Genomic DNA, 26,988 nt, shown 5'->3' with positions numbered 1-26,988 from the left:
GTCACAGTACGCACACACCGAAGCACACCTGGCTTTCATTCCTTTCCATTGCCATCTGTTGATGGAATACTACATCCTCTGGTTGCCATGATCATGACACGACCGGCGTGTTCATGATAGCCTTGCCCACAAGTCGGACAGGCGTCTTCTCCTACCACAGCCCCAACCACGATCCCATCCCCCTCAACCACCCCCCCGGTCTTCCTCTTTCCTCCCTCCTCCTTCTCCTTCTCCTCCTCTTCCTTTTCCCCCGGCGTTTTCCAGTCATCCATCTCCTGAGATGGCTTGGAGGGGCACGCAATCTCATGGAAGATCGATGGCTGCTTGGCTCCCTTTCCAGCCATCACAGAAGATGGAGCTGGCGCCGAGTTGGCCTCAAAACTGGCCATTGCGTCGCCAATAATGGTCGACACCTTCTTCTCCCCCTCCCCCCTTGTTCCTCCTCTTCCACCCACTTGTCTCGGCAAGGGGCGCTGTTGCACCCTCGCTCCTCCTCCTCCTCCCCCTGCCCCCATCAGCTCCTTCAGAGCTTCATCCCTCTCCCTCGTGACCTTTTCAAGGTCACTCTGCAGCGATGCCTTCGCTTCAGAGAGTTCATCGGCATCCCGCTTCCGAAATTCCTTTTCGAAGCCGATTTCGACCTCGAGGCCAGAGTTGCGCTCTTTGAGCTCTTCACACTCTGCCTTTGTGAGAGTCAGAAGTGCTTCCGACTCAACAAGGAGCCTCTTGTGCTCCTTGCACTCTGCCGTCAGCGATGTCTTCGCTCTCTCGAGTTCATCGACATCGCGCTCACGAGAGTCCTTCTCGCAAGCAAGTTCGGTCTTCAGGGCCCAGTTGAGCTTTTTTAGCTCTTCACATTCGTCCTGGCTCTTTTTGAGCCGCCGTTCCAACTCGTTCTTGGAGTCCTTGAAGGCGTTGTAGATCTCTAGAACGTCCATGTGATCCTCCCTGGAGGTGTTGAGGAGGGACTCCGCCGCGTACAGGTCCACCTGGAGGTGGAGGTATTTGTCTTTGAGTTTGGCGTTCTCCTTTCGCAATTCACGCACAACGGCGCTTTCGTCGGAGGTGACGCCAGAGAAGGAAGATTGAGAAGGAGGATGAGTTGGTTGTTGTTGTTGATGAAGAAGGACACCACCGGCATCGTCGTCGTCGCTGGTATGCTTGTCGCCCTTGAAGGCTTCCTCGACAAGGGGCACATACCAACCCCACAAGGCACCGACAAGGTTGAAGAGAAGGAAAAGGAGGAAGTACATCAACAATGACGCCTCATCGTTGACGATGGTGGGGAGGAGACCGATGGAAACGCTTGCGTTCATTTTGATGTCGTTTGGAATCCCGTCCAGCGAGATGAGTCGACAGAAAAGAAGAAGTGGTAGTTGCGGTGGCGGTGGTGGCAGTCGTGCTAACTAGTGGCGGCGGTGGTGGTGGTGGTCGTCGTCGTCGTAGTGGTCGTCGTAGTGGTCGTCGTAGTGGCGGTGATAGTGGTTGGAGATAGAGAGAGAAAGAAGAGAGAAGAGGAGGGAGAAGATGAAAATGAAAGATGGCATTTTTGCTCGAGTGCGTTACAACATCAATCAGTGGGAGTGAAGTATTGTTGATGCAGAGTTTTTTTTCCTCCTCTCCATCTCTATTCAAGTACGTTCCCATTCACTTCGATTGACTTGAGCACCATCAAAGTTTGGTGGGTTCAAGAATACCTTCCTTTTATTCAGCGAACAATACGACACGATGGGGTTGACTCGGTAGTCAGGGCCAGCCAGCCAGCCAGCCAGCCAGCCAGCCCGGCCCAGGTATTGAGGCTTCTGTCCACTGAAAAGGCACAGCGAGGCATTCTCGATACGAAAGGCACGATGGTATCGGCTACACGATTCCCATTGAAGCCCCCCCTCCCTTCACCCACGGTGATAACAATGGGGACGGGTGGGTGAGTGAGTGAGTAGGCAGTGCCTCGGTACGCTCCCTCGCAAGGCTGAGGTCGGAAAAGGGGGTACGCCAAGCCTGCCTGTACGGGCGAGGCTGGACGCCCCGTACAGCCGTGCCATCCTCCTTCCCAGTACCAACGATCAATATGTACATAGGTCCGACGTGCGTAGTCCCCAGTCGACGAAACTGTGTATCGAACGTAAATTTTTGAGAAACAAACGAAGTGTCCTCCCAGATTTGACGTGGAAGTCCTCGGCGTGAACTGTCAACGGTCTACGGCAGAGAGAGATCTGTCAGCAAGGATGACGGAAGAATGTGTCTAGAATCGGTTTCGTTGGTCGTGTCTATCTGGCTACCACGAATCTCCCTTTGGTATCGAAGCTCGACCGCACGCATTCATTCATCGGCCAAGACATTTCTGGTCCGCCGTTTCGACCTGTTGACTTGGAGACTCGAGCGTACAACAACAGCACACCGTCGAGGTCGACACTCTGAATCCAATAATTCAGAGACTCACTCTGTCGCCGCCGTCGTCATTGTCGATCAGGAACTTCGCTTTAGAGATCACCTTCTGGCACTTGAGCGGTAGGAGAGTCCAGGTGGCACAATCCCTTGAAGGCAGATCGAGTTCAGGGAGTATACCCTCCAGATCTGGATGACATTTCACCATATCACGCCTCAAGTGTAGCCACGCACTTGTGTTCGGTCGAAAACTTGTCCCGGCCAAGCTCCGCGCTTATTCCCTCCTTTGCTTGCGACCCAGTGTAATGGCCCAACTGTGAAAAGATGAAAAGATCCCCTTCAGTATTTCCACGTGGTCCTGGTGAAGACGTTCCAATTGCCTGACATCTTCAAGCCCTTTGCCATCGACCTGCCCAGATGCGCGCTGTTTCATCTGCAGAGCAACTCGTTCTTCGATTAGCACTCTACAAAGCTCTAGCCCGAGTCTCTTCGGCAAGATCCACGTGTACAGTTTCAGGGAGAGGTATGCCCTCCATGGGTCCGTCAAGTTCTCCTCTTGCCGTGGTAGATGTCCAAGTACGGCCTCGCTAAGCTCGACGGCACATAAGTAGGCTACGACGCGATTCGCGGTAAGATCATCCGAGAAAATGGGGGCCCAGGACCAGAGGGGGTTTCTGAGGAACCAAGCGCTGATCTCTTTGAACTGTGGCTCTCGCCGGCCATGGATGGCACAGAAGGATTCGGCATCATTGAGGGTTGCCATGGGCCGTGATCTCATTTCATGCTTTGTACGATCGAGTTTGAGGAGCAATTGGTTCATGTCGCCGAGAAGTCGTGGTATGGGACTATCCCCGGGATGTTTGTCGTCCCTGATGAATCTTTCAAGGCCGTATAGACTTTGATGGAAGTGTCCCTTAAAGTCGGCCATCACCCTCTTGGTTTCGACCTTACTCAAATCAATTCGAGGCATCGTAAGCGTAAGCGGCCTCTATGTATGTTAGACACATGCTTGTCAAACGACGAGAAGACGACCTATTACGCACCGTTGATTTTCGAAACTCTGGGTGAGAGTTGCTGATGGTTGAGAAATGGACTTTCGAGATAGCAACGGCCGAGTGAGGACCTGAGACACGCAGTAGGATTGAGATTTTGTTTCCAGGTGGATGGATCCATGGATGGGAGTGAAAGTGCGCTGCCTGCGCCCGAGACATTGAATACAAAGATACAAGTGTCCAGCAGGGCAATCCACCACACTCGCGATCTTGCAAACTTCACACTAAAGGGGCATGTCAGGGAACTGTTGTGGACTCTGCCTACTCCTGTACATGAATATGTGTCTTGGTGACCTTCTTTCCATCTCGGTACGCGTCCAACACCTCATTGACCTTCTCTGCGCTCAAGCCCTTGGAGACGGTAAACTCGGTCGGTCTGATCTTCTTCTCGACCAAGTACCGTGGCAAGTGCTCCCAGAATGGCTTACACAAGTCTGGTCTGAATTCACTACTTCCAAACACATTATACAGCTGCCATCCTTCTTTCTTGGGCTTGACGAAAGCCTCGTTTACCGGGCCGAGAGGCAAGAGACGAGCAAACTTTCCTTTCTTCGTTGTCGACAGAGCATTGACGCCGACGACCTGCGTCGCGGGTGGATTGATGGCATCGTAGGCATAGATCAACTCGTCGCCCACGACATCGCGGATCCTTGCCGTCACCTCATCCGGCGAGCCGTGGCGGTCGACGATGTGCGTTGCCCCATACGACTTCAGCTCAGCTTCGTCGCCGCCAACCACGACGATGCGGCCGACACCGGCCAAGCTGGCCAACTGGACCCCGAATCTGCCACAGTTGCTTCCCCCGCCGAGAATCAGGACCGACGCTTTCTTGTAGTCAAAGGCGGACGCCTCGGTCGTCCAAGGTGCAGGGATTCCGAGTCCCTTCTCTGGGTCGAAAAGCGCAACCAGCGGGGCCAGGATGTTGGTCGGTAGAGTGGCGGCGTCGTCGTCGCTGATCCCCTCGGGTAGCTTTGCGCTATGATCTAGGTCGAGGACAGCATACTGCTGTAGTCCGTTCTGCTTGTTCGGTACCGCAAACCCCGCCTGGTAGACGACGTGGTCGCCCAGTGAGTATTTGGTGACACCTTCGCCGAGTGCCGTGACCTCTCCGACGACGTCGTTGGTCAAGACAGCAGGGATAGCATCCTTGATGAAAAGCCCCTGGTCTCGTGCTTTGCGGTCGTGGGGATTGATGCCGGCGACGACGACTTTGACCTGAGCCTGTCCTGGCCCTGGCTGCGGAACAGGCCAGTCATCGACCAGAGTGACTGGCTTACCGATCTCTGTGACAAGGACGGCCTTTTGTGTCTGTGGGGAAGTCATGGTGGTGGTGGTGGTCAAGAAGGGGAATATCCTCGTATCCTGGGAGAGGTGAGTCGTCTGGTAATGGTAATGGTAATGATAATGGCAGGATCCCCTTCTTCATAAATACCAGGCGATTAGAAATGTCGACATCCGAGGTCAAAAGGTGGTTTCAATGGCGCTTTGAAATAGCATTCTACCTGGGTATTTATAAGCAGATACCTTATGCATCAGTGCTTGAAAAGTCAACAAAGTTTTTGTCATCTTCAGCACCAGTGACTGATGTTGTACCACCCCGGATCGCGTCTTCATGTCCTTTGGGAAGAATAGCCTCGTCCAACCCTGATCGCCCTTCAAGAGGCACCTAGCCAGTTTGAGGAATGACTTCTGGTTCTTTTTCCGGCCTAATCAATCACAGCCGGTCAGTTCCTCAGGCCACGGATTCGGTCCGTCGTACTGACAAATAATAACCGGACGCAGAAAAGAGACGGGGTGGCGAGGCTCGTGACACGCCCGGGTTACCTTCCTGTCAATAATAGTTAGGTAGTACATTCCTAACATGCATTAACTTAGTATAGGTGGTTTTCCGGGTCCCTCTAGGCTTCCCATCCCTGGGTGGGTACCTACGGAGTACCTAGGTAGGCTATCAAAATAGGCACTCAGACCCATAAAACTCCCTGAGACGAGTTGAGACTAACTAACTTAACTAGCTAAGGGTATTTCGCCTAGACCCTTACAGACAGTGCTTATAGGCGCCTAGCCCCTAAATCCCTTGGAGCCTTCTCTGCTCCCTTAATACTTGTTGGTCTTCACCTCGACAAGACATCTAACCTCAGGTAGGTACCCAATATTGCAACACATTCTCCAGTCAACTTTACTTTGCCTCGCTCTTTCTACCTAGTTTCAATTGTCGCTTACAATAATTGACCAGTTTTCGTCTGTTCTGTAATCACCGCCGCCCCCAAAACCCCATGACTACTAACTAAACCAAGACGAGTGATCCGTTGGGCAGAATATTTGTAAACATTGTCGCTCGTGTCGGTGTTCTGGTACTACGGCAGTCGTGAGTGATGATGCTACAGCAATGCAAAACGAGTGGAGAGTCGACTGGGAGGGACTGGAGACTGGACGCGGAATCATTTGTACGAAAAGAACCTGTCAAGTCCAAACGATTGATACATGCCTATGTTCTCCGAGTTTCGCCCACGGCTCGATGAGAACCTTAGATGGCATGTGGCTTGTCGACTGTGTTTCTATACAGGAACCTCGACTGACTATAAAACACGCAAACTGATCAACAGGTCCCGCTGGATGCCAAAGAAAAAACAGGAGGAGAAAAGAAAACAACAACCAGAACTCCAGTATGTATTGTATGATGCAACTAGCTCCTCGTGAATCATTACTACCAAGGTTTTGAAAATCCCACGTTCTACCTCGATCTAGTCGAACCCATCTTTCTCTTGCCCTTGAGCAAGTGGGCAGGTAGGGAGGCAGTCTCATGGCGATCAGCTTCACCTTGTCTCGCCATGCGGTTCATCTTTCTCTGACTCAACTTCGCCATGCGAGAAGCCTTCTCCCGTGTCGCTGGGTCCGTGACACCTGTGGCGCTGGCACCTAATCCATCCGTCAACCGGTTGGTCTTTGGTGCCCTTGAAATGGCCTTGACTCTGGCAGAAGGCGTGTCGATTTCCATCTCGTCACCGACCGTGGAGCGAGCAGGAGCGTTGCGAATCTGGGCTCGAGCCCGGTCCGTAGCAGACGAAGCGTCCAGGCCGATAGAGGTGAGATGTTTCTCCATCTGTCCCAACGTCCGCGACTTCTTCGCTCTCGGGATTTGTGCTTTGTTCTTGAGACTCTTCTTCATTCGGGCCTCGTTCATAATCAAGGTGCGCTTGTTGCGGATCAGCTCTGCCTTCATGTGGATCTCCGCATCTTCTTCGTCGTCCATGCTGTCGCTCTCGTCGTAAAATCCTTCTTGCGTCAATCGTTCTTCTTCGGCTTCAAGAGCAGCCAGTTTCTCCTCGATATCAGGGTCGACATAGTCTGCAACGTTCTTGCCGTTGAAGAATTCTGGAACCTTGTCATGCTTCCATTCTGGATCTGCCAAGTCGTAAAACTTCTTGAGGTCGATATTGTAAACACCGGCACCGCCTTCTTCTTCCTCGAGGTCGCGTTCCAGTCTCTTTCTCTCCGGGTCGGACTTGTCGTATCTCTTGTGGGTGCCATTTTTGACGGCTTCGGGAATGTATGTTTCGCTGACTGCACCTTCCATCGGTCTCGCAACATGGATCCTGGCGAGAAGATCTCCAAGACGACCGGACGGAGCATCGGCGGTGGCAGATTGTGAGGCTTGACCGGCTTTGAGCTTGGCTGCCACGCGATCGGCAATCAGTCGATCACAGACAGTGTTTTTCACTTCTTGAACGCCTTCATTGGTGATGCATGACAGTTGAAGTAGCTCGGTGTTGGAGTTCTGCGTGAGGAGGTCCTGTAGCTGGCGTTGTAGTTCTGGGTCGAGATCCTCGGGCTTGGTCACATCGGTCTTGTTTACCACGATGAAGACCAGTTTGTTGGCAAACAGCGGCTTTATTGAGGTGAAAAGAGCCATCTGTGCCTGGACTGAGTATCCGCACTGCTCTGAGAGATCCATAAAATACAATATGGCCGACCTCAAGTGGGCAATAGCTGTAATCGATTGCATTTCAATCGTGTTCATTTCTTCCAGGGGATGATCAAGAATACCGGGAGTATCAATGGCTTGGAAACGAAGGTACTTGTAGTCGAAGTGTCCAACAAAAAGGGACTTGGTGGTGAAGGCGTAGGGCTGTACATCGACATCGGCTCGGGTAACCGACTTTAGGAAACTGGACTTTCCGACATTTGGATATCCGCAGATGAGGAGAGTCCGGGTATTAGGGTCGATGCTGGGCAAACGTCCCAGATGTTGTCGCACTTGCTCCAGATACACCAAGGGATCCTTCAATCGTTTGCAAATTGTTGCCATGCGGCCAAGAGCCGCCCTCTTTAATGACTTGCATTGGAACAAAGATTGTGCATATTTTAGCAGTCTCACATAGTCTCTTGCCACGGTCTCAATCAAGCGCTTGGCTGTCGACAATGTACCCAATGCAATTCTAAAGTGGTCGGCATCGTAGAGGGTATTCAAAAGATCTTTGTGAAACGGGTGGATGTCTTGAAGGCGGGGGAATCCTTCGAGAATTGCTTGCAGCTTTTCGCAGAAGGTCTCAGAGGTGAACTTGACTTTTCTGGTATAGAAACCTGAGGAGCGATCAGTCTAAAGAACAGTGATTTTCGCCGTGAAAAAGTTCTTACCCCGAATCCTGCTGATTTTGAAGCCGGCTCGAATTTGCGTCGGCAGCCGTCGCTGTGTCCGGCTGAGAACGATATCAATAAATTCTTGGGACGTTGGAACAGGAGCGATGTCCTTCCAAGTGGTCTTCATCTTGTCGACTGACGGAAGAAACAGGCCGGGTTGTCGCAGTTGAAGTGGCGGGATGCAGAACAGAAATGCACCGCTGCCGTATGGACCGAGACAAAATTTCAGAAGAATTTCTTATCGGCTGCAAGGAAGGTAAGCCGATATCGATGCCGCTCTTGGCACGCTAGCATCCGCCATCTGGCTTTTCATTGGCTGTCCACGCGCGCTAGGAAGCTACAGTGGTATTTGAAGATGATTAAGGCTTGAGTCACCGGTGAGTTAGGAAGTACTTTGATCCTGTCCTTGCTTGCAGTAGTAGCTTAAATACAAGGAGGGACTACTGGGGCTTCTCTACCGAAACCATTCGATATTTGATGTACTCAACCTTTTTCTTCATGCAACCAACATGAAAACAACTCGTCCTATCTTCCCGGCACCGGCACCTCCCATCAAAACGCCTCGTCTCCTTCTCCGTCCCGTTCGACAATCTGATCTTTCTGACTTTCACATCTTGCGTACTCAGACTGAAGTGATGATGTGGACGAGTTCAGGCAAACCAGATGTGGATGAGCAGGCTACTCAGATTTGGTTGAACCGGTTTCTCCCTCCAAACGATGCTACCACTTTCAACTTTGCCGTCGAAGAACTCTCAGTACCAGGGAAGGTCATCGGCGTTATGGGGTGTCATATCGCGGAGCCACCAGAAGTTGGCTACATGTTTGTCAAGGAAGCTTGGGGGATGGGTTATGCCACTGAGGCTGTCCAAGCTTGGCTGCAAGCATACTGGCGACTCCCCCGAAAAGAAGTGGTGATCGGAGACGATGTGAACGATGACACTTTCATCCCAGAGACTTTGAAGGCGGATGTCGATCGAGGAAATATGGCGAGTGTGCGAATATTGGCTCGGTGCGGCTTTCTTGAAACATCGGAGGAATTGATTGAAGAGCATGGGCAGAAGGTCAACGTCGTTCATCTCGCTCTTCGTCGGCCAGAGTGAACATAATGTACTCAGAGTCAGACAGCAAATTATTTCTGAGACTTGGATCTTCTCTCTTCTGCTTGCCGCCTCATTTCTGTGCGCATCTCATCTTTGATTCGTGAGACAGTGCCAACACCACCGTAAACTAGAGCCGTATATACCATGGCAACGCTAGCGCCTGCGTTGAGCACATCCAGAGCCTGCTTTCCATTGGTGATGCCGCCTGTCGCGAAAATTACTTTTGGTTCATCATTCGAAGCTAGATGAATAGGTTCTTCCAGGTTTTCAAGCGCATCCCGTTGGTCTCTAGGAGGCAGGCGTTCTATGGCAGCTTGGATTGCTCTCAGACGTTCCGTCTGGCTTTGTTGTTCACCAGGGGAATCGACAGGCGCAGAGTTAACACCTTCGAGAGAGTCCTGATCCTCCTGAGGTTTATCGTAGAAGCGTTCTTGGGGCAACTTGAATAAAGGTTGCTTCTCCGAGCTCATCTCCTCAGCTACCGGGGTGGGTGGGATGACCCCAGTATCTACCGAGGTCGTAACGGTGTCCGGGGTTGAATCCTCCTTGGGCCCGGACTCGCTTGCTAGTTCATTTTTTATTTTCGCAGCTTCGGCTTGCAGTGCGCTGGGAGGCTGTGGCACGGGTTCAAGCTCGACAGGCTTCTGCTCGAGCAGCTTTCTGTATCTCTTTACCAAAGACAGAGTCTTGTCAAAAAGGTGCGGCCCAGAGAAGCCACCAGTCTCGAGTAGATGTTGCTCCTCTAATGGAGACAGATTCCCTAAATGAGGAATTGGTGCTGGCCGTAGGTTGGTGGTGTTACCGACAATAACGCCGTCAACTCCGGCTGCCCAAACAGCGTCGCATATTCCAGCGATCTGGGCATCTGAATCTTCATCAGGGCTGACCTTGACCATGACGGCAGGTCTGGTCTTCCTGTCTACCAATCGCGCAGCATCCACGACACCCGTCAAGATCTTCTGGAGTTTGTCACCTTGTTGAAGAGAGCGAAGCCCCGGAGTGTTGGGGCTGGAAACGTTGACAACCAAGATGTCGGCATAAGGGCCCAAAGTGTTTACGCAATATACGTAGTCCTTGGTGACGGCATCAACGTCGTCTTCAGGAGTAGTTTTATTTTTGGCGATGTTGATGGCAAGTAATTTTCCCGGGGTCAAACTTCCAGGCGGAACACCAGCAATTCCGTCCAGTACTGCGTGTTCGGCAGCTGCATCATGGCCCAGACCAAGACGGTACGCAAACTTTCTGACTCGGTCGCGTAGACGCATAGCAACATGATCTGCCCCTTCGGAATTCAGGCCGTATCTGTTGATGATGGCTTGTTGAGAAGTCAGGCGGAAGACTCGAGGCTTGTCATTGCCAGGCTGTGGCAAAGGAGTCGTTCCTCCGATCTCAACAATGGCTGGGCCGGAGGCAAAAAGAGGGTCCGGAATATCAGCATGTTTGTCGATACCGGCCGACGTGGCTATCGGATTGCGAATGATGCGACCGAAAACTTCCACCTCGAGATCGCCAACTTTGTCAGGATCGCCCCGCTCTCTAGGATGAAGACCAAAGTCCCAGAGGGATCTCAAGACCTGGTTGGCCGCATGATGAGCTTCTTCCGGGTCGGGGTAGATCCATCTCAGAGCTGGGATGACAACGTATCGGTGGACACTGGCTCTGGTGTCGGTGACGTAGACAAAGATGATCCCCAGACCCAGCACGAGGGTTGAGCCGTAAACGAAGTTCAAGAGGCGCGAACCACCGGTCGACCCAGTCTGAGCGGTGGAATTATGTCTTCGTATCGAATGTGCAGTGAATTGGGGCTTAGCGAAAGTTGGTCGAGCTATTACTCGACCTGGGGGAGGTCTGAAAAACACCCTAGACGTAGGGAGCTTCATGATGGGCGAAGCAGGAGATATACGTCCAAAAAGAAAGAGCTTGTTGGTCACTTATCAACCCCTGGACTCCCTTGAGCAGCTGGAAGAGGGGGTCCTCGGCATGGACTGGGCCGGAGCTGGTGTCGAGTGCTCAAAGCTGTTATGAGAGCGAAGAAAGAGAAAAAGTTGCTGCCGTTTTTGGAACCGGTGGCAACACGTGACCGTGCTTTTAACCCGTGCGGCCGAGGCCCATTCTGGCTGTGTCTTCTTGGGATGCAAAGGAGGAAAACCGTCCGCCATCATGTCTCTGCACCGACATCATGAGATTCCACGATCTTCTGGTCGCCAACTATGCCACAATATCATGATGTGAGGGTCAGGTGGAAAAAGGGCGGGTCTAGGGCTCTTTGGGCGAGGCTCGTGTCTGGCTTGTGTATTGCTTGTGCCCTGTGCATGTGGTGCCGAGGTGCCTCTTGTTGGTCTGCCCAGTGAGCCCCATGTCTTTTCATCCTCCTCGACCCGGGATCGCGTCTTGCTGCATCCGAAAATCCGGGGTCAACTGGAAAATGTCGCACCGCCTGTCTTCCCTTCAAGCGCTCGCCGACCATCCCGCAATGCGGATACGTCGAGGACGCCCAAGCCATCTTCAGGGACCCGAAGGCCGATTCAATGCACCTGTGAACCGATCTGTCTAATTATACAAACCACCATCTCCAATCATGTTCCGCCTGTACACAATACGAGTACGGTAGCCCTGGCCTGAGGATCATGTGACAACAACGAGAGATGGCATCGCTCGAGATGAGCCTCACGAGGCGGACACGAAATCCATTGCTACTTCAAGAACTTTCGATCAGGTTCATGTTTATATTGAGGACTCTCGCCCTGTGATCCTCCCGCCAGATCCATGCTTCGCGGTATTCCGTAGCAACATCCTGCATATCGTGACTACACCGCACATTCAACGTGCCCAAAGCCTCAAACATCAACAAAGCATCAGATCAGGCAGCCCCGACGATATTTGAATGGCCAGGGTTGGGTCCAGAACAAGCTGAGACCAGCGAAGACCAGCGACTAGCGACTCGCAACTCGCGCTGACGCATCATCTCAACTCATCAGCATCAGCTTGTACAACTGCTGAGCCCTTTTCCGTGCGCATCCGAGCCGGCCAACCAACCACCAGTCAGCGCTGCTCACTCCTAACATTCGACCCCTTAACTTATCCACACATCGTAATTGTCCTCGCAAGTGCATCCCGGTGCACAATTCTTCATATCCTTCCCAGGTCAGCTCCGAGTTTACTGTTTCTGTTTACTTTTGCCCTCCTCAGTCCTACCCAAGAGCCATCCCCCTCACCAAGAGCACAGCTCAACACTTTTGAAGCCATGGCGTCTACGGACGGAGATATTCTGCCTTCATACAACACCCTCTTCCCCGAGGATGAGCCTGCTGCTAACCAGACCAATGGCGGGCGAAGGCGTTGCACCACCATCACTCTTCGCGAGATATACTACCCCAGCGGCTGCCCGTGCCACCCCGGGGAGAAGAAGGCCGACAAAAAGGGCAAGCGAAAACAACAAGACACTGCCGCTCCGACCAACCAGTTCCGCATTGAAGACTCCCTTGATCTGCCACAATGGCTCGGTCACGGCCGCCCAGCGCTGACTCAACGGACCAACAGCCAGAGCAGCGGCAGCTCGAGCTCGAACAGCAGCACATCAGGAGATTCGAGATCCTCAAAAGCACGACATTGGGACTCGTTTTTCCGCAGAACCTCCGGCTAGAAGTCGTCGAAGTCGATCCTGACACACGTGAGCAGGAACAGGAACACGACACGGCTCGACCATGCTTCACCACCAGCAACATGAAATGGTGGAAGAACAAATTGATGCTCCCACCTTCTTTCGACATCTTTCCTTCACCCCAACAGGGTACATGGCATGAGAGTGAATCTTCCGGCCAAGTGCAAGGCCAGGAAAGTGCCGAGAAGCCATATCCTCTCGCCCACATCGAGTACCCGGGCTGGCAAGGCGTGACGCAGATGACCATCAACTTGACATTGTACAACATCACTCGAGAAATGCACTACGAACACAATCACGACCCCGCCGAGCCGCGCTCACTCTGGACGGTGTCTCGCTTGGGCAGCAAGCGGGAATATGTCATAAAGTGCACCACTGATCGCGAGTTGAATGGTTACAAATGGCACAGCATGTCCTCGTCGGAGCTCACTTCGATTCCAGCCCTCGATGACGGTCATTCCTGGGCACACGGCAACCTCGTCTTGTCCGGCCCTGACGATCGGCTCGTCGCCGCTTACAGGCAGCGTCGGGATTATCGGGTTCTCGGATCTCTTACAATCTTCACCGACACTTTACATCACGACATCGGAACGAGACCCGTTCTCACGATCGATGCTATCACTGCGAGCTGTCTGTCCATCATCCTCTACGAGAGAGTCGCGTGGCAGAATCTGCTTGGGAACTGACGTCGCTCGACACACAGGCCACGTATACACACATCTATAGTTGGGTACCTATTTCGTGGGTACGGGCCTGTAATGTCCTGTATCAGTATGCATGCGAATACGGGGCGGGGACTTCTTTCCCAGATATTTGACATTCGGGGTCAAACGCAGGTGTACAGCAGTCAGATTGTGATTTGAGATTGACCGCCGTTTTTGCACAGCCTCACAAGTGGACTGTGAAATACTAGACTCTACTCCTACTCGTACGGACCCCGGGGAGTTGCTGATCTTAGTCAGAAAGTGTGTATTGCAGGTGCAACCACAAGGGAAGATCAGGTGTTTGATCTTTCGGACGAAATACATTGTGGTGTTTTGCTTTCTCTGCTGTAGTCTGTGTCTCTTAATTTTGTACCCATATCATTCGTTCTCCAAGCATCAGGCGTCCTCCACTCCCCGGGGTACCAGTTCATCCCCGTCACGGCTGCGTTGTCGGAACCATCCGAGAAAGGTGGCGGTGTGTGACGACAGCAGAACAGGAACGGGGAGGTCAGTAAAATAATGATGCTTTGCCTGGGCCGGTGACGGCCTGAAACTAATGCGAAACCCGCGAGCCACCACCACGCAGTATGTCAGTGTTGATTAGGCATCATGGCTGGCTGCCCGTTGCAAGGACAGCGAATACTAGGTCAGTACATAAGGATAGGTAATCGCCAGCCCGCGAGGGGTACGACAAAGGCAGGCTAAAAAAAAAAAAGGGAGTAAGCCAAACTCTCTGCGTCACCTGCCTGCAGGGTTGTGACGCTACGGTATGCGTTGTACCTCAGGTAGGGTAGGCCTCTACCTTATTGGGGCATAGGGGAGGGGTGGGGGGAATCCAGATCGTCGAGAATTCGTTTAGTATTGATCGGAATCATCCATGATCCGAGGAAAGTGTTGATGATTCCGCCATCCGTCATCCGTCGTGTTTCATTACTCATCTGGTCACTTACAGCAGTAAGGTCCGCCCAGCCCACACCCCGTACGAGTACAGGCACATGTCCAGGGGACGGAGTACAATACATCATCCGTTGATTAGTCCCGAAAAGTACAGGGACAAGGGTACCGGGATGTACTGTATATATCGTGTCTAACAAGATGGGTACATCGTCTCTGTTCCCCCCTCCACGCTGCTAGAGTGCCAACTCGTACGCTGTAGCGACTGACTTTCAGGTCTTTCATCGTGCCCGGTCTCCCCGGCTCATCATGGCGCGCTCTCGTCGCTTCCCATATTTCAGTTTAGATGTGTAGACAACAAGGCACGACGACGGCCAGACCTCGGTGGACGGAATATGCTGCAAGGTATCCCAAGACACAAAGAAGTAAACGGTTCAACCGGACGCTGTACAGACATGTTCTACCATGGTCGTGTAGTACCACCAAGCATGCTCGGACTTTTCTCCTCACCACCGACCGACACAGACGCAACATCCTTACTTACCAACACTCCACACTCTCCCGGTCGTATGTAGGCGCCTCGCTATTGTCCGGGAGCCCACGTCTCCGGACGAGGAAACTCGACGTACCCCTTGCCCTCGACGAAGGTCTGCAACCAAGGCCCCTGCTTCGGATCCTGAGCCAGCTTCAGATACTGATCGGCATGGGCCGGACCGCTGAGGCCGGTATACATTGGCGAACCGTCTGCGTTGCGTTGATCGCCGTAGTAGAATCTGCGCACAAAGAGACACACGTGGCGCTCGTAAGTACTTTGCTTGGGGAAAGTGTCGGCCTCAAAAAGAAGGGGGTGACCACCGATCTCTCTCACGCGTTCATACTCATAACTTACTTGTACGGTTTGTCATTGTAAGCGACCAAGGCGAGATGTTGGATCAGATGAGCCGACGCGCTCTTACCCATTCCAAAGGTCAGAAACCTGGGTGCGACCGTGGTGTTGAACAGGTTGCCGGTGAAGATGAACGTGGCACCTTCTGGACCTAGGCCGGGGCCTGTGCCTTGCGCACCACCACCACCACCACCACCACCACCAAGAATCTCCTCGAACCCCTTGATGGCCTCGCCGGCAGAGACCCAGACGCTGGTAGCGTTGACGTTCATGTCGCTTTGGAACAGGTCGATCTGATCCGAATCTACACCTTCAGCCAGGTGATCTGAGTACGCTGTGTTTGGGGGGAGGGGGCTGTGTGTCAGCGAATGGCAACAAATCCAAAGACAAGAAAATCCCACGTCTACGCTGAATCAGGAGGGAGGGGACGGGAAGGGAGGGTTGTATGTATATGGATGTTGGGCAGTTAGTTACCATTGTACACCACCACGCTGGGTACCCCGATACTTTTCCGGTCGTTGTTGAACAAATCCTTCACCGTCTCCGGCTTGGACGCGTCAAACGTGAAGTGCTTGTCCGGCGAACCAGCTTTGTCTGACCTCGAAGCCAGGGCGATGGAGTATCCGGCTTTTGCAAAGGCATCCGCTGTCGACTTGCCGACTCGCGAGCCCGCCCCGATGATCAAAGCCGCCGGCATGTTGACAACACTATGTATTCTGGGCGACGTTTCTTGATTACGATCGTAAGATAGGTACTGTGAGTGCAGAATGGGGGTGAGGATGTCGATACCAGTCGAACAGAAATCACAGCGGCACTTGAGCTCTTCATTAATGCTTCAAAGAGACTCGGTCTCTCTGCCGTGGAACCACGGTTGTTGCCATGCTGATTTCCAAGCGACTTTCCCAAAGGCTGGCGAGGCTGAGATAATCATTCTTGCGCTCACCAGGGCAATTTCGCAAATGTCGGTCCGCGGCCTTGGACGAAAAGTCTCCGAGACGTGGATAGATGCAGATCCTGATTAGTAAGATGGGTGGTTATACGCACAAGGGGGTGGTGGTGGTGGTGGTGAGGCTGAAAATGCCAAAAAGTTGAATGACACTTTCAAAGTCTTCGCTCTATGGATCTGTGCGCGCAATTTTACGGTTGTACTGAGGCACGAGGTACCTAAGTAGTAGTCACTTACTAGGTAGTTGATAAACTTGTTGGTCTGTCCGGACCAGATTCGGGGGCGTCCAAAAGCCTATAACTCTCACTAACTAGGGGCCCTCTTAACGTAGGGCATTGACAAGGGTGTCTTTTGTTTTTGTAACTGCGGCGCCCCGTCCGGTGTCACTGTCAATATCTACCTGTTGGGCCTATACCCGACGACAGGTCTAGGCGTGGCCTGTAGTTGGTGAGAGCCCTTCACGCCGACAGTGCAGTGTTCCTTTCACCTACGATCCGGACCTCAATCTCCCTCGAGTTCGAGATGACTAGCCCGCCCCCATACTACTACTACCCTTGTCCAACCAAAATCAAAACTGTCGGATGTACGGATACATACACACTATTACGCTGCTCCAGGTACTTACCCAGATATCTCCCTCCCTGAGATATCCCCATCGGTCGAAATAGCATGGCAACTCTCGACAGCTTAGTAACTCGAGGAACTCGACAAGGCGAATCGCGATCGGGACTTTGGTTCAGGAGAAAGCTATACTGTACTGAATCTCTACAATTTACATCCGTGTTGGTTGGTGTGGAAGCAGCCTTCCAAGCCCCAAGGCTACCCTTAAAAGGGGTTCGGGCCGAGTTGCGCAGAGAGACATTATTGACGCTATCCGCGTCAAAAAATGTATATACAAAGCTCAATGAAGGTGCTTCCACAAACACAATTACAATGATAACTGATTACTTTGTCTACCTAATTTTATACTGTCTAATAATTGATAGCAATGGCACACATCACCTTTGACAATTTCATGCCCAGTGTGCGCATCTTAAACAAACTACCTCGTAACCCCTAACCCGAGCACTTTCTTCAAGACCCAAAATATGGCTCTGAAAACCCACCCGACAATTCCAAACAATCCCAGAACAATTCCCAATACTCTGAGAAAGAAGACGCCCACTGCTGCAAAGACGACCAAGTACAATGCACTCCTTGCACAGTCAATGACAAACCCTCCAGCTGTCTCGCCTTTGGAGACTTTGAGCTTCAATTTGCCAGTCTTTGAATAAACAAAGACAAGAGCCCAGAGTCTCCAACCAGTCGTTGTCATGATACGACTCATTTGCCAAGCACGTTCCAGGATCTCCCATCCCACCTTCATGACCTGTGGATGGTTCTTTATCCACATCTTTGTCGCTTCAAAGGGGACCAGAACCAAATCGCTGGCCGCTCCACCCCCGAAGAACCCAATTCCAGGCACTTGCACCTCGATCGTACCAATACTGGTTCCGCTGGTATTTCGACTTCTGGGTTGACCGATGCATGATATTGCGAGCCCTGTAGGAGTGGGAACCCGGAGGCGAGAGCCACCGGGTAGCCTCATACCCTGGCTGGTGTTTGGCTTCGGGATTGGACTAGCTGATCCGATAACTGGGGAGCTCCGGCTTCTTTGCCTCTTGTGCAAGCCTGGTACGGCTGACTTCTGCTTAGACTGTCCTACAGCCCTAGGCTCTGCAGCATTCTTGAAGGGAGTCGCAGGCGTTCTTGGGTGAGCTGAAAGCTCAATGGGAGACCCTCTTGTAGGTCGAACCTTTGAGCGCTCTAGACATGGCGGGCTCTCCTTGGTGAGAAGGATATCAGGCGGCGGCCCTTCATGCTTGTGGTTCTCGACATCACCCCATTCGTCGCTCTCACCAGCACTGCTTGGGCTATGGGATTGAGACCAGATGCTCTTGTTTGGGCTTGACACGGTGCTCGGGCTAGAATGTCCAAGGCAACTACCATGTACATCTTCCTCTTTACAGCAGTCAGGGCAGCAGACATCATGGCCGGCTTCGTGATGGCCTTCCTGGTCCTGTTCATGCCCATGAAGACGAACATCAACTTCGGACTCCTCCGGTAACCCTGGAAGCGGACTGCCAGTTGGATGAGTCTTTCTCAATCCATTGTTTACTTCATCACTATTCTTTTGAACACCACCCAAATCGGGACGCTTGACATCCACGAACCCATTGTGACAGCGACTGCATTTCCTCGTCAAACCAAGACCGTTCACTACTGCGATTTCTCCTTCTTTGCGTGTATCTTTTGCAATCAGATGCTCTTGGCCTGACAGGAGTCGTGGTCTTAGGGGTGGGGGAACTAGGCTCCGCTCTGCATCGAAGCGACTCCTCGTTCCGCTCTCTTGCCACTCTGTTTCTCCCCGCGTCAGCCTGGATTTAGGGTAGGTTGGGTTTTTGTGCTCGGCTATCATCCTCGGAATGCCGTGCATGTTTTCGTCTCGCATGGGCATTGGTTGACGTGGTATATCTCTCGGTCTGACCCTAGGAAGCATTATCGGCATGATCGAATCGGCGCTCATATTCATACTAGTGTTCATGAAAATGCCGGGCGTATCTGGTGTAGCTGGCCTTCTGGGAACTCGAGGGCGACCAGCGGTCGTAGTACGAGGATCTGGCATCGAAGGTCTTTGTCCCACAAGTAGCTGTCTGGGACCACCCGGCCGGCTGATAGTATTGCCTGTGAGTGTGGAAGTGGTAGTCGACAAGAGCTCGTGATCGTCCTTGACCCTGTTCGACGTCGGCATCACTGTTGGTGGCATTGAACTGACCGGTTTCGTTCTCGCCAATATGGGCCTCGTCGAGTTGGGCTGCTGGTACTTTGGTGGATTGTCGTAAGTAGGTACTGGCATCGGTCTCACACCTAGGAGGTCGTTGGCCTTCCTTGTCTGCGGCGGCGGGTGAGTTTGTCTCGCGAGTCGTGTGAAGGGATACGCTGAGTTTCCACCCCGCGGACCCCGAGGACCCCCATGACTTTCAGCTGGTCGGCTCATGGCATTTTCGGGGCTGGTGAAATTGTTCTTGACAGTGCCTAGCTCGAGAGGTGTCGAAGCTTGTCTCGGCCTGGATGGGCCATCACCCTGCGGCAGACATGGTAGATCTTTCTGGGCTACAGCAAGGCGATTGTTTTTTTGGCTCATTGGATTTGGACACTCGCTTACGTCCTCTGTTTCCTCCCGGCCTAGAAAAGGGTTCTGCGTTGCTATGACCTGATATTCTTGAGATGGGGAGCGGGGCGTGTCGCCTGGTAAGGTTGGCAGATCTTTGTCGACATTGCAAAGGCCAAAAGTGCGCAAGGGCGCAGGTATGGGAGCAGAGCAAGATCTCAGATCAGTCTCAAATTTTGGAGGCAGTAACACGGGATCATCGCTTCCGTCGAATTCTGGCGAAGCTGATGTTACATGGTCCGGGTTGCCCTTCGGTGGTGTTCCTACTGGCTTTCTCCGTACGGCCGGCTCTCCAGATGATGGATTGTGCCGCGCGTGTGGACTCGTTGTCTTGATGGGGACTTCGCGAAGCGCCTCGATCGCCCCGATCTGCTTGTGGGAAGCAAATGTGTCTCCGTTGCTCGACCGTGAATTCTGTCCCAGAGGCTTAAACGGAGTGCTGAATTCCCCTAACGAGGAGCCGCGGTCGCGCGGCACCAATTTCGGCGGGAGTCTCAAGCGATGATATGGTGCTGAGGGCCTCTCTTCGTGCGGTCTTGGGATAGCCGTTTCCTGATCGAAATCAAAACTAACCCACTCATCCGCCCTTTGACGCCATCGACCATGAGGAGCAGAGCCGTGGCCATCAATTGAACTGCTAGCACTGTGGGAGCTTGGGGTTACCACTCCGGTCCGTGGATTAGCTCCTCGAGCAATCAAGTAGTCTTCTTTGTTGACGGGTCGATGCATATCCACGCAGCTTCAGGAGACTCGTAGATATGTTCTTGCTTCTGGGTAAGCTAGCGAGCGAGACAATTCTTCGTAAGGAATTTCGAACGCCGGACCGATGAGAATGGCTGCCTTGACTGGTCCAAGGGGATGGATCTCGCATCCACCCCCTGAGGTGTTGTGAACGTTACAGCTTCGTCACCTGGAACCGGGGCTTGGGTAATATACAACGCCTTCTTCTGTATATATCAATCCCTGGTGGCGTTATGAGGCGGCGAGCTCGGTTCTCTCTGCCGCGTCGAAGAGAACGGCAAGAAAGACTGTTTGCTGTGGCGGAAAGCTAAACGCCGGCTGATTGCTGCATAAATGTTTGATTTATTCGTTGGTACGCTGTCGTGTGTTACCGTCTTGGTTGAATGACTGCGAGGCCACCGCCGCTTCTGAGAGTGAGATGAAGAACAGCTCGAGAACAAGATTCTTCTGTGAGGTCGAGAAGAACGTGGAAAACTGGGAGGATTGGAGGATCTAGACAACATAGTAACCGTAGGCGTGGTTGCTGTGATATGTGTATGGTGGTGGCATATACAGGTCTGTGCATGAGGCTGGTGCCGAGGACACGCACCCAGGGGTGCGTAATATCTGTTACCCGAGGACAACGCCCCACGAAGATTGGTATTTCCTCGATTTCCAGGCTCTCACCACCCAATTACATTATTTATCCAGGCAGAAGACAGTGCACAGCTGACAAGAAGGCACGACCAAGCGCCCACGTGAGAATCACAGCATGAAAATGGTTTGGAATGCAGCCATGAAGGTGCTCTCTGATACACTAGCTAGAACCGACCGCTCTCTCGTCGATGTCGATCAGGTTTCAAATGGCCCCATCTTTGAGATGCAGCCATGGTGTTTATTCCTCCTGCAGGGACACTCATCCGTTTATCAGGACTCATTGACCGTTTCTCGGGGCTTTGAGTGAGACGGTCGCGTGAAAAATTGGTTGAAGCACTCTTTCTCAGAGGAGAGGCAGCATGTGAGTAGACACCGAGACTTCCGCCATCACCACCAGATAGAACTGGACGAAAGTTTGGTTGACGCATAGCAGTCAACGGTCTCACCGAAGAACTTGGCTGTATAGCTTGCGCAGGGGACTTAAAATCAGGGGTAGAGACGCGGTGTCGCAAGTTGCTCGAGCTGGCCCCGTCTGGATCAGTGTACTGAGAGTAGTTGGGGTTGGCGTGCGTGTTGAAGCCACGATTAATGACCACCATTGGTGTGTACACCTCCACCGTGTTATAATGCTCATCACGGCTGGCGCTGTAGGAGGCATTTTCACTGAACTGTGTCGCAACATCCCTGTAGATTGGTTGTGTACGTGGTCTCACGTACTTCGTATCATATTCATGCATGACCTCTTTGGAGATAAACGCTGTGTCTTTGGCCTGAGTAGAAAAGCTCGACTGAAGATGCCACAGTTGGGCTGACAGAAGAATTGCGAGGAACATGGCAGTGACAATGGTGACGCTCGGTCGGGGATCAGAGGCCAGCGTTGGCAAAAAAAGCCAGTAAATCAGGATATGACCCGGGCTGAAGTAGCAGAATATGCGGAGCGCTAAGGGCAAGGGGTCCCAAATTGCAACTTCCCAGACATCTCGTTTCGGATCGGGATGTGCTCTTGACTGGGCGGACTCTGTCCCGAGGATAGAGGAAAGGAATCGTAAGGGCGAGGAAGAGACAGGGGAAGAGTCAACTCGCACTCGCCTTGCCGAAGGAGTGCTGGGGACTGTGTCGATGGAATTTTCGAAGAGTCGGTAGTGCTTTTTGCGCGAAAACGTGTAGGCTGCGTTTACAAGACAGAAACCGGTCAGGAAAAGAACTACCAGTCTGCTCTGTATAGATCGTAAGTATGGAACGGAAATCAGTTCTTTCGCACCTACCAGCCATGCTGTCCATGCCACTTGAGGCACATCTCCAAACACATCGTCATAGCTACGGGATGTCGCCCTTGAGTTCGCCCGGGCAATGATGAAGAACACATTTAGCAGGATACCGATTGGTGTAGCCCATTCCTTTTCAAGTTGATCCCAGCCATTTGACTCAATCTCTTCCGAGAGCCATAGAAGGAAGTCGTATGGGTTGAGGGCGGCCTTGACTCTGTCAATCAGCGGCTGACGCCTCACGAACTTGGGCATCGTATGGAGGGAAGGATATCTCGAAATGAGTCTATGATAGACATCTCCCGCACAGAGAGATGGACCCAGAGGGAATCAGGATCGAGGTTGGAAACTGGGAGCAAGGGTGGGAGGGTAGAGTTGTCATGAGGTAACGAAGAATTGTCTACAAGACAAAGGCCAGTAATAGACAGACCATGGCTGCGGAGAAGATGGTAAACAAAGGCAGCAGCCACTTAGAGATGGAAGCTCGATAAGATAAGGTAAGCTGCAGGTACCACCAGGTGGGACGGTCGAGATACTGTTCACTTCAATTCCACAGCCTGCGCCCTGGAGTATCACCGTTTCTCTTGCGGGCCCTATTGCTGCATCCCGCGGCACTCTGAAGCTCGACTGTCCGGAAATACACAACTGTCTCTGCTCAAACCAACCGTAACCACACCCTGAAGTTGGGCTAACTCGAATTGAGAAGCCTTGCCCACCATGGCTGCGCCGCCCTCCGCCTACAAGGTACTTGGAAGACTCACGCCTACGGCACCAATCTGACAATCATATCCTAGGACCGGCAATTCCTAGCTGTTATAGGCGATGAAGAGTACGTTAAATGAGTCTGTCGCATAATTCTTCTCTAATGCTTGTTCTGCAGCTCCGTCACAGGACTATTGCTTGCTGGCGTTGGTCACATTACCGATCCTCCAGATTCGCAAAAGAACTTTCTAGTTTGCGATGGGAAAACGGAGAAGTCTACGATAGAGCAGGCCTTCAACAGATTCACAAAAGAGCGCAAGGATATTGGTATTGTTTTGATTAACCAACATGTATGTCTGCTGGTCCAGAGGAGAGGACAAGCTGTTTAGTCTGCGAAACTAACTGCTGTAATAGCTCGCAGAAGTGATCCGAGATACCGTCGACAAGTTTCAGGACCCCTTCCCTGCAGTCCTGGAAATCCCAAGCAAGGATCATCCGTATGACCCAGAAAAGGACAGCGTACTTCGAAGAGTGAGAAGATTATTCGGCGAGTAAAACAGTGCGTTTGGAGAGCGGGTGCTGGGAACTGGGTTCCAGGAGTCTCCTAGGAGCATTTTATTGCCAGGGCAGAGCTACTTGACTGGGAATCAGAAAGCACACTTCTGATACCCGGTTCGACGATGTGTCTAGGTGGATTTACTCGTACGACACTATTGCGGCAAATGATGCCTGGTGACCGGTGTTAGACGGCGTTTGCAGCATAGTTGCTACCAACATTGACATTGAAGACTCCAGGATGATCATCTCTGGAAGGTCAGCTGGAAGGGTATGGCCATGCGTGGATTACAGTACGTGGGTAGAACGCCAAAAGGCATCCAAAACCCCTGAAGAGATTCAACAACGGCCACACTGATACTCAAAGTCCTCCACTCGTTGGCACATGTCTCGATAATCTAATATAATGCTCTCAGTGGAGACTCTGGCTTCGTCTGGACTCAGCTCCCAGATGATATGTTCTGGATAGTATCGCGTTCATCTAGTAAGCTCCACAAGCTTGTCTGGAGGCTTGATGACCGTCCGTAGCTGTCCAAATCAGACATATAGATCCCGCGGGTCTCTCGTTTCTTGAAGCATTAGAAGCATTACTCCCAAGTTTCGTATTCTGCAGTACTCGTAGTGTTGGTCTTTTTGAGCAGGCGTATACGGTACGCATTGCGCAGATTTGCTCCACCGTATGTGTCCTGCTAGTGCCATTTTCTCCGACATCAAGAAGCGTCGTCTACTCGTAATGAGTACAAGCTCCAAAGACCTTCCCTTGAACCACCACCGCTTCTGATTTCGTCCGCTCAAGATGCGTCCGACCTCACGCCTGTTCGCGACCGTGAAGTCGGCCAAGAAGTTCCTCGAACCGAACACACCTACCGGCCTCACAGGTCTAACCACTCACCCATCCCCTCGACCAGCTCTCATCTACACATACCGACAAACCCTTAAAAAACTCGAACAGATACCCAAAAGCTCCGTGTACAGACAATCCGTTGAGGCGTTGACGAAGCAACGGCTCGAGATCGTCGAAGCCCAACGACCCGAAGGGTACGAGCAATGGCTGGAACGAGTGCGGAAACAGATCGCAGCCAACCCGGCTGCGTACGCTAAATTCTTGAACTCCGACGGAAGTTTGGGAAGCGAAAAGGCGCATGTTACCGCGGTGGACAACTGGGACGGCGTCATCACGCGGCAGGATGCGCTGCCGGAGGGACCCAGCACTCCCGCGGAAGCTGAGAAGAAGGCCAGATACGTCAATGCAGAAGTGCAGACGGTGGACAAGGAAGCTGCCGAGGGAAAGCTGCCCACGGTAGAAGACTTGGAGGTCGAGCCTCCCTTGACGAGGGAACAGTACGTTGTCCCATTCGAATCCTACAGCAGACAGAGTCTATTGCAGACCAAGCACAACAATACGCACGGCACAATACCGGATTTCTTAGCTGACGACGTTTATCTCTCACAGGATCGAGACGATCGAGAACAAGATTGGCGCTGGGTTGATTGAGGAAGTCATCCAGGTTGCAGAGGGTGAACTTCAGCTGGTGGATGAGATGTTGGTGTATCAACCGTACGTTCTTCCGCTTTCCCCGGGCTAAGCCCGCTACTCGCTCCGGATTTTAAACCTCGAGCTCGAACATAAATCTGAGCCATTCTGAACTAACACGTTTCCACTCCACTAGGTGGGAGGAGCTCGAGGAGAAAGCGCCAACTGGTCAATGGGTCTACTTTGAGCGCGGCGATAGAGTGTAGAGAACCGCTTGTGCATGCTGAGGCCCGGCGAGCTTTATACATATCCATGATACCAAAGACGTGGCTGAGTTCAATGATACTGCAGCTGCTCACCAATGCTACTTTTCCCCGAATGTAAAGTGCACCACGAACCTCTCTTTAAGTCTCGTGTCCTTCCTGCAAAGTCCAGACATGGACGCTATTCGTATGACGAGTGACCCCTAAGACATAAAAGGTGACTCCAGAAAGGGCTTGTGCAATAATGCGTTCTTGATTCTTGAAAATTGTGGATTTCGGCTGTGCTTCTACAGGTAAGTACCTGAGCTGGGGTCCTCAAGCCCCACGCAGGCATTTTGTGTCTTCTCGACATTTGACCGCAGCTCCTTCACCCCAGTTCACGCCATGGTTGATATATACATTTGCGATGGTCTTCTCCAGAGCACCAACACCAAGCTCCACGTCGCTTCCCTTTTCTTTTTCTTCTCCTCTCCGAGCGATGTTTTTAGAAAGGATTATCCTCAGGCGGAATCTCTCGAACCCAATAGTCACCAATGACCGGGACCTTGGACAGAATATCGTTTCGGATCTTGGGGACCTCGCCGAAGAAGAAGAGCGCAAAAGTACCTGCTGCGACACCGAATCCGGACGCAATTGTTCCGTAGCGAAAGGCCTTGCCTAAGCTCAGACCCATGAGGTTAGGAACGTGCTTGGTTCTGTAGCAAAAAGAAAGTAAGTCGTTAGCTCCTTGATGTCAATTCGCGCGTGGTCATAAGCAACGCCGCAGCAGCACTGGGGGAAGAGCAGGGGCTAAGTCTGTGGGTATTGTTCGGGTTGTCAAAGACGTACTTGGGTCCGTAAGGTGAAATATATGTGTTGTACGTGGGTTGCTTGTTGTAAACTCGCAGGGGCGTGCGCCCCGAGGACTGGAAGCCTTCTTGTGAGAGGGCCATTTCGGTGTGTAACGCGACCGAAGACTGAGCTGTGGTGTTCGTTGTGTGAGAGTGCTGGCGAAAACTGTCTCGAACTCCGTTTCAATGTCGTTGATGTCGATAGCTTGAGGAAACTTGGGAAAGCTCGGAAACTGCGCTACGGCGGATCATGGTGACGGGGAGAGCAGTTACGGGAGATGTCGCAGCAGTCCAATCAGAGAAGAGATATTTCATAGGTTGTACAAAGTACAATAATTAGCAATGGGTACGGAAGCGCTGTTACGCAGTAGACGACGGCGGTCTCTGAATGCCCGTGTCTACTCTGACCTGTCCGATTGAGTACAAAGGAGTGGAAGCAGCAAGGCTGCTAGACATTCTCGCAACATCTGCCCATACACTGTGATCATCCAAGTTTTAGCTCGTGTGCTCATTTGCTGGTAACCCTGGCACCAAAGGCACGATGCCTGAGACGAAGACAGATGAACATGTCCTCCTTCATGAATGGCAGTTGGCCGGCAACTAACGCCGGCTGGAATGCGCCCTCGAGGTCTCTCTGCCGAACAATCGCTGGATCCGGAGCATCTTTGCTGAATAGTCGTAAGTTTTCGTCTACATGTTACGTGCTGGGCTCGTCAATTGTGAGTGTTCCTGGATACGGAAAGACGCCAGATTTACACGATTCCGCCAAACACGCTGCATTCTTGACTCGATTCAGGTCTCTGCGCCTGGAATCCAGGCCAACACAGCTTCTCTCCAGCTCTTAAGCTGTGACAACCACCATTGACCTGACCCTGGCGGTGCAGCTCCCCGAGAATCAGCCAGCTCGGTCTCGGGCGCTGCAAAGCCTTCGCCCGCAGATGCGCTTCCAGCCCGAACGGAGGAGGGTGCTTCATCGAAACTATACACCATGAACATTTGCTACGACGCCGAAATGCCAGACGGGCACCCTTGCAACCCTCCGTGA

General features: G+C 52.3%; 13 protein-coding genes across 13 annotated transcripts; 4 read left to right on the top strand and 9 right to left on the bottom strand.

Annotated features, from left to right (window-relative positions):
* Positions 1-35: 35 nt before the first annotated feature.
* PV08_00860 (uncharacterized protein) lies at positions 36-1,316 on the bottom strand (the record flags this gene model as incomplete). The annotated part of the gene is made up of 1 exon (XM_016375225.1): positions 36-1,316. The coding sequence occupies one exon, from the start codon at positions 1,314-1,316 to the stop codon at positions 36-38; it is 1,281 nt and encodes a 426-aa protein (XP_016240501.1).
* A 1,343-nt stretch (positions 1,317-2,659) lies between these two features.
* On the bottom strand, positions 2,660-3,355 carry PV08_00859 (uncharacterized protein; the record flags this gene model as incomplete). Its single annotated transcript, XM_016375224.1, has 1 exon — positions 2,660-3,355. The coding sequence occupies one exon, from the start codon at positions 3,353-3,355 to the stop codon at positions 2,660-2,662; it is 696 nt and encodes a 231-aa protein (XP_016240500.1).
* A 343-nt stretch (positions 3,356-3,698) lies between these two features.
* PV08_00858 (uncharacterized protein) lies at positions 3,699-4,760 on the bottom strand (the record flags this gene model as incomplete). Its single annotated transcript, XM_016375223.1, has 1 exon — positions 3,699-4,760. One exon carries the CDS (start codon positions 4,758-4,760, stop codon positions 3,699-3,701), a length of 1,062 nt encoding a protein of 353 aa, XP_016240499.1.
* Positions 4,761-6,168: 1,408 nt separating this feature from the next.
* Positions 6,169-8,202, bottom strand: PV08_00857 (uncharacterized protein; the record flags this gene model as incomplete). Its single annotated transcript, XM_016375222.1, has 2 exons — positions 6,169-8,018; positions 8,073-8,202. The coding sequence occupies 2 exons, from the start codon at positions 8,200-8,202 to the stop codon at positions 6,169-6,171; spliced, it is 1,980 nt and encodes a 659-aa protein (XP_016240498.1).
* Positions 8,203-8,584: 382 nt separating this feature from the next.
* Positions 8,585-9,175, top strand: PV08_00856 (uncharacterized protein; the record flags this gene model as incomplete). The annotated part of the gene is made up of 1 exon (XM_016375221.1): positions 8,585-9,175. The coding sequence occupies one exon, from the start codon at positions 8,585-8,587 to the stop codon at positions 9,173-9,175; it is 591 nt and encodes a 196-aa protein (XP_016240497.1).
* Positions 9,176-9,204: 29 nt separating this feature from the next.
* On the bottom strand, positions 9,205-11,055 carry PV08_00855 (dihydroorotate dehydrogenase (fumarate); the record flags this gene model as incomplete). The annotated part of the gene is made up of 1 exon (XM_016375220.1): positions 9,205-11,055. One exon carries the CDS (start codon positions 11,053-11,055, stop codon positions 9,205-9,207), a length of 1,851 nt encoding a protein of 616 aa, XP_016240496.1.
* A 1,364-nt stretch (positions 11,056-12,419) lies between these two features.
* Positions 12,420-13,522, top strand: PV08_00854 (uncharacterized protein; the record flags this gene model as incomplete). The annotated part of the gene is made up of 2 exons (XM_016375219.1): positions 12,420-12,678; positions 12,720-13,522. The coding sequence occupies 2 exons, from the start codon at positions 12,420-12,422 to the stop codon at positions 13,520-13,522; spliced, it is 1,062 nt and encodes a 353-aa protein (XP_016240495.1).
* A 1,495-nt stretch (positions 13,523-15,017) lies between these two features.
* PV08_00853 (uncharacterized protein) lies at positions 15,018-16,017 on the bottom strand (the record flags this gene model as incomplete). The annotated part of the gene is made up of 4 exons (XM_016375218.1): positions 15,018-15,207; positions 15,324-15,462; positions 15,514-15,654; positions 15,795-16,017. The coding sequence occupies 4 exons, from the start codon at positions 16,015-16,017 to the stop codon at positions 15,018-15,020; spliced, it is 693 nt and encodes a 230-aa protein (XP_016240494.1).
* A 1,291-nt stretch (positions 16,018-17,308) lies between these two features.
* PV08_00852 (uncharacterized protein) lies at positions 17,309-20,206 on the bottom strand (the record flags this gene model as incomplete). Its single annotated transcript, XM_016375217.1, has 1 exon — positions 17,309-20,206. The coding sequence occupies one exon, from the start codon at positions 20,204-20,206 to the stop codon at positions 17,309-17,311; it is 2,898 nt and encodes a 965-aa protein (XP_016240493.1).
* An 812-nt stretch (positions 20,207-21,018) lies between these two features.
* On the bottom strand, positions 21,019-22,374 carry PV08_00851 (uncharacterized protein; the record flags this gene model as incomplete). Its single annotated transcript, XM_016375216.1, has 2 exons — positions 21,019-22,071; positions 22,120-22,374. 2 exons carry the CDS (start codon positions 22,372-22,374, stop codon positions 21,019-21,021), a joined length of 1,308 nt encoding a protein of 435 aa, XP_016240492.1.
* A 462-nt stretch (positions 22,375-22,836) lies between these two features.
* PV08_00850 (V-type proton ATPase subunit F) lies at positions 22,837-23,376 on the top strand (the record flags this gene model as incomplete). Its single annotated transcript, XM_016375215.1, has 4 exons — positions 22,837-22,863; positions 22,914-22,948; positions 23,000-23,171; positions 23,236-23,376. The coding sequence occupies 4 exons, from the start codon at positions 22,837-22,839 to the stop codon at positions 23,374-23,376; spliced, it is 375 nt and encodes a 124-aa protein (XP_016240491.1).
* A 796-nt stretch (positions 23,377-24,172) lies between these two features.
* On the top strand, positions 24,173-25,116 carry PV08_00849 (uncharacterized protein; the record flags this gene model as incomplete). Its single annotated transcript, XM_016375214.1, has 3 exons — positions 24,173-24,717; positions 24,830-24,934; positions 25,047-25,116. The coding sequence occupies 3 exons, from the start codon at positions 24,173-24,175 to the stop codon at positions 25,114-25,116; spliced, it is 720 nt and encodes a 239-aa protein (XP_016240490.1).
* A 481-nt stretch (positions 25,117-25,597) lies between these two features.
* Positions 25,598-26,045, bottom strand: PV08_00848 (uncharacterized protein; the record flags this gene model as incomplete). Its single annotated transcript, XM_016375213.1, has 2 exons — positions 25,598-25,808; positions 25,942-26,045. The coding sequence occupies 2 exons, from the start codon at positions 26,043-26,045 to the stop codon at positions 25,598-25,600; spliced, it is 315 nt and encodes a 104-aa protein (XP_016240489.1).
* Between the last annotated feature and the right edge of the window lie 943 nt (positions 26,046-26,988).

This window comes from Exophiala spinifera, assembly GCF_000836115.1.
Source record: "Exophiala spinifera strain CBS 89968 unplaced genomic scaffold supercont1.1, whole genome shotgun sequence".
NCBI classification, from domain to species: Eukaryota; Fungi; Ascomycota; class Eurotiomycetes; order Chaetothyriales; family Herpotrichiellaceae; genus Exophiala; species Exophiala spinifera.
This window is presented reverse-complemented; position numbering and strand designations above follow the sequence as displayed.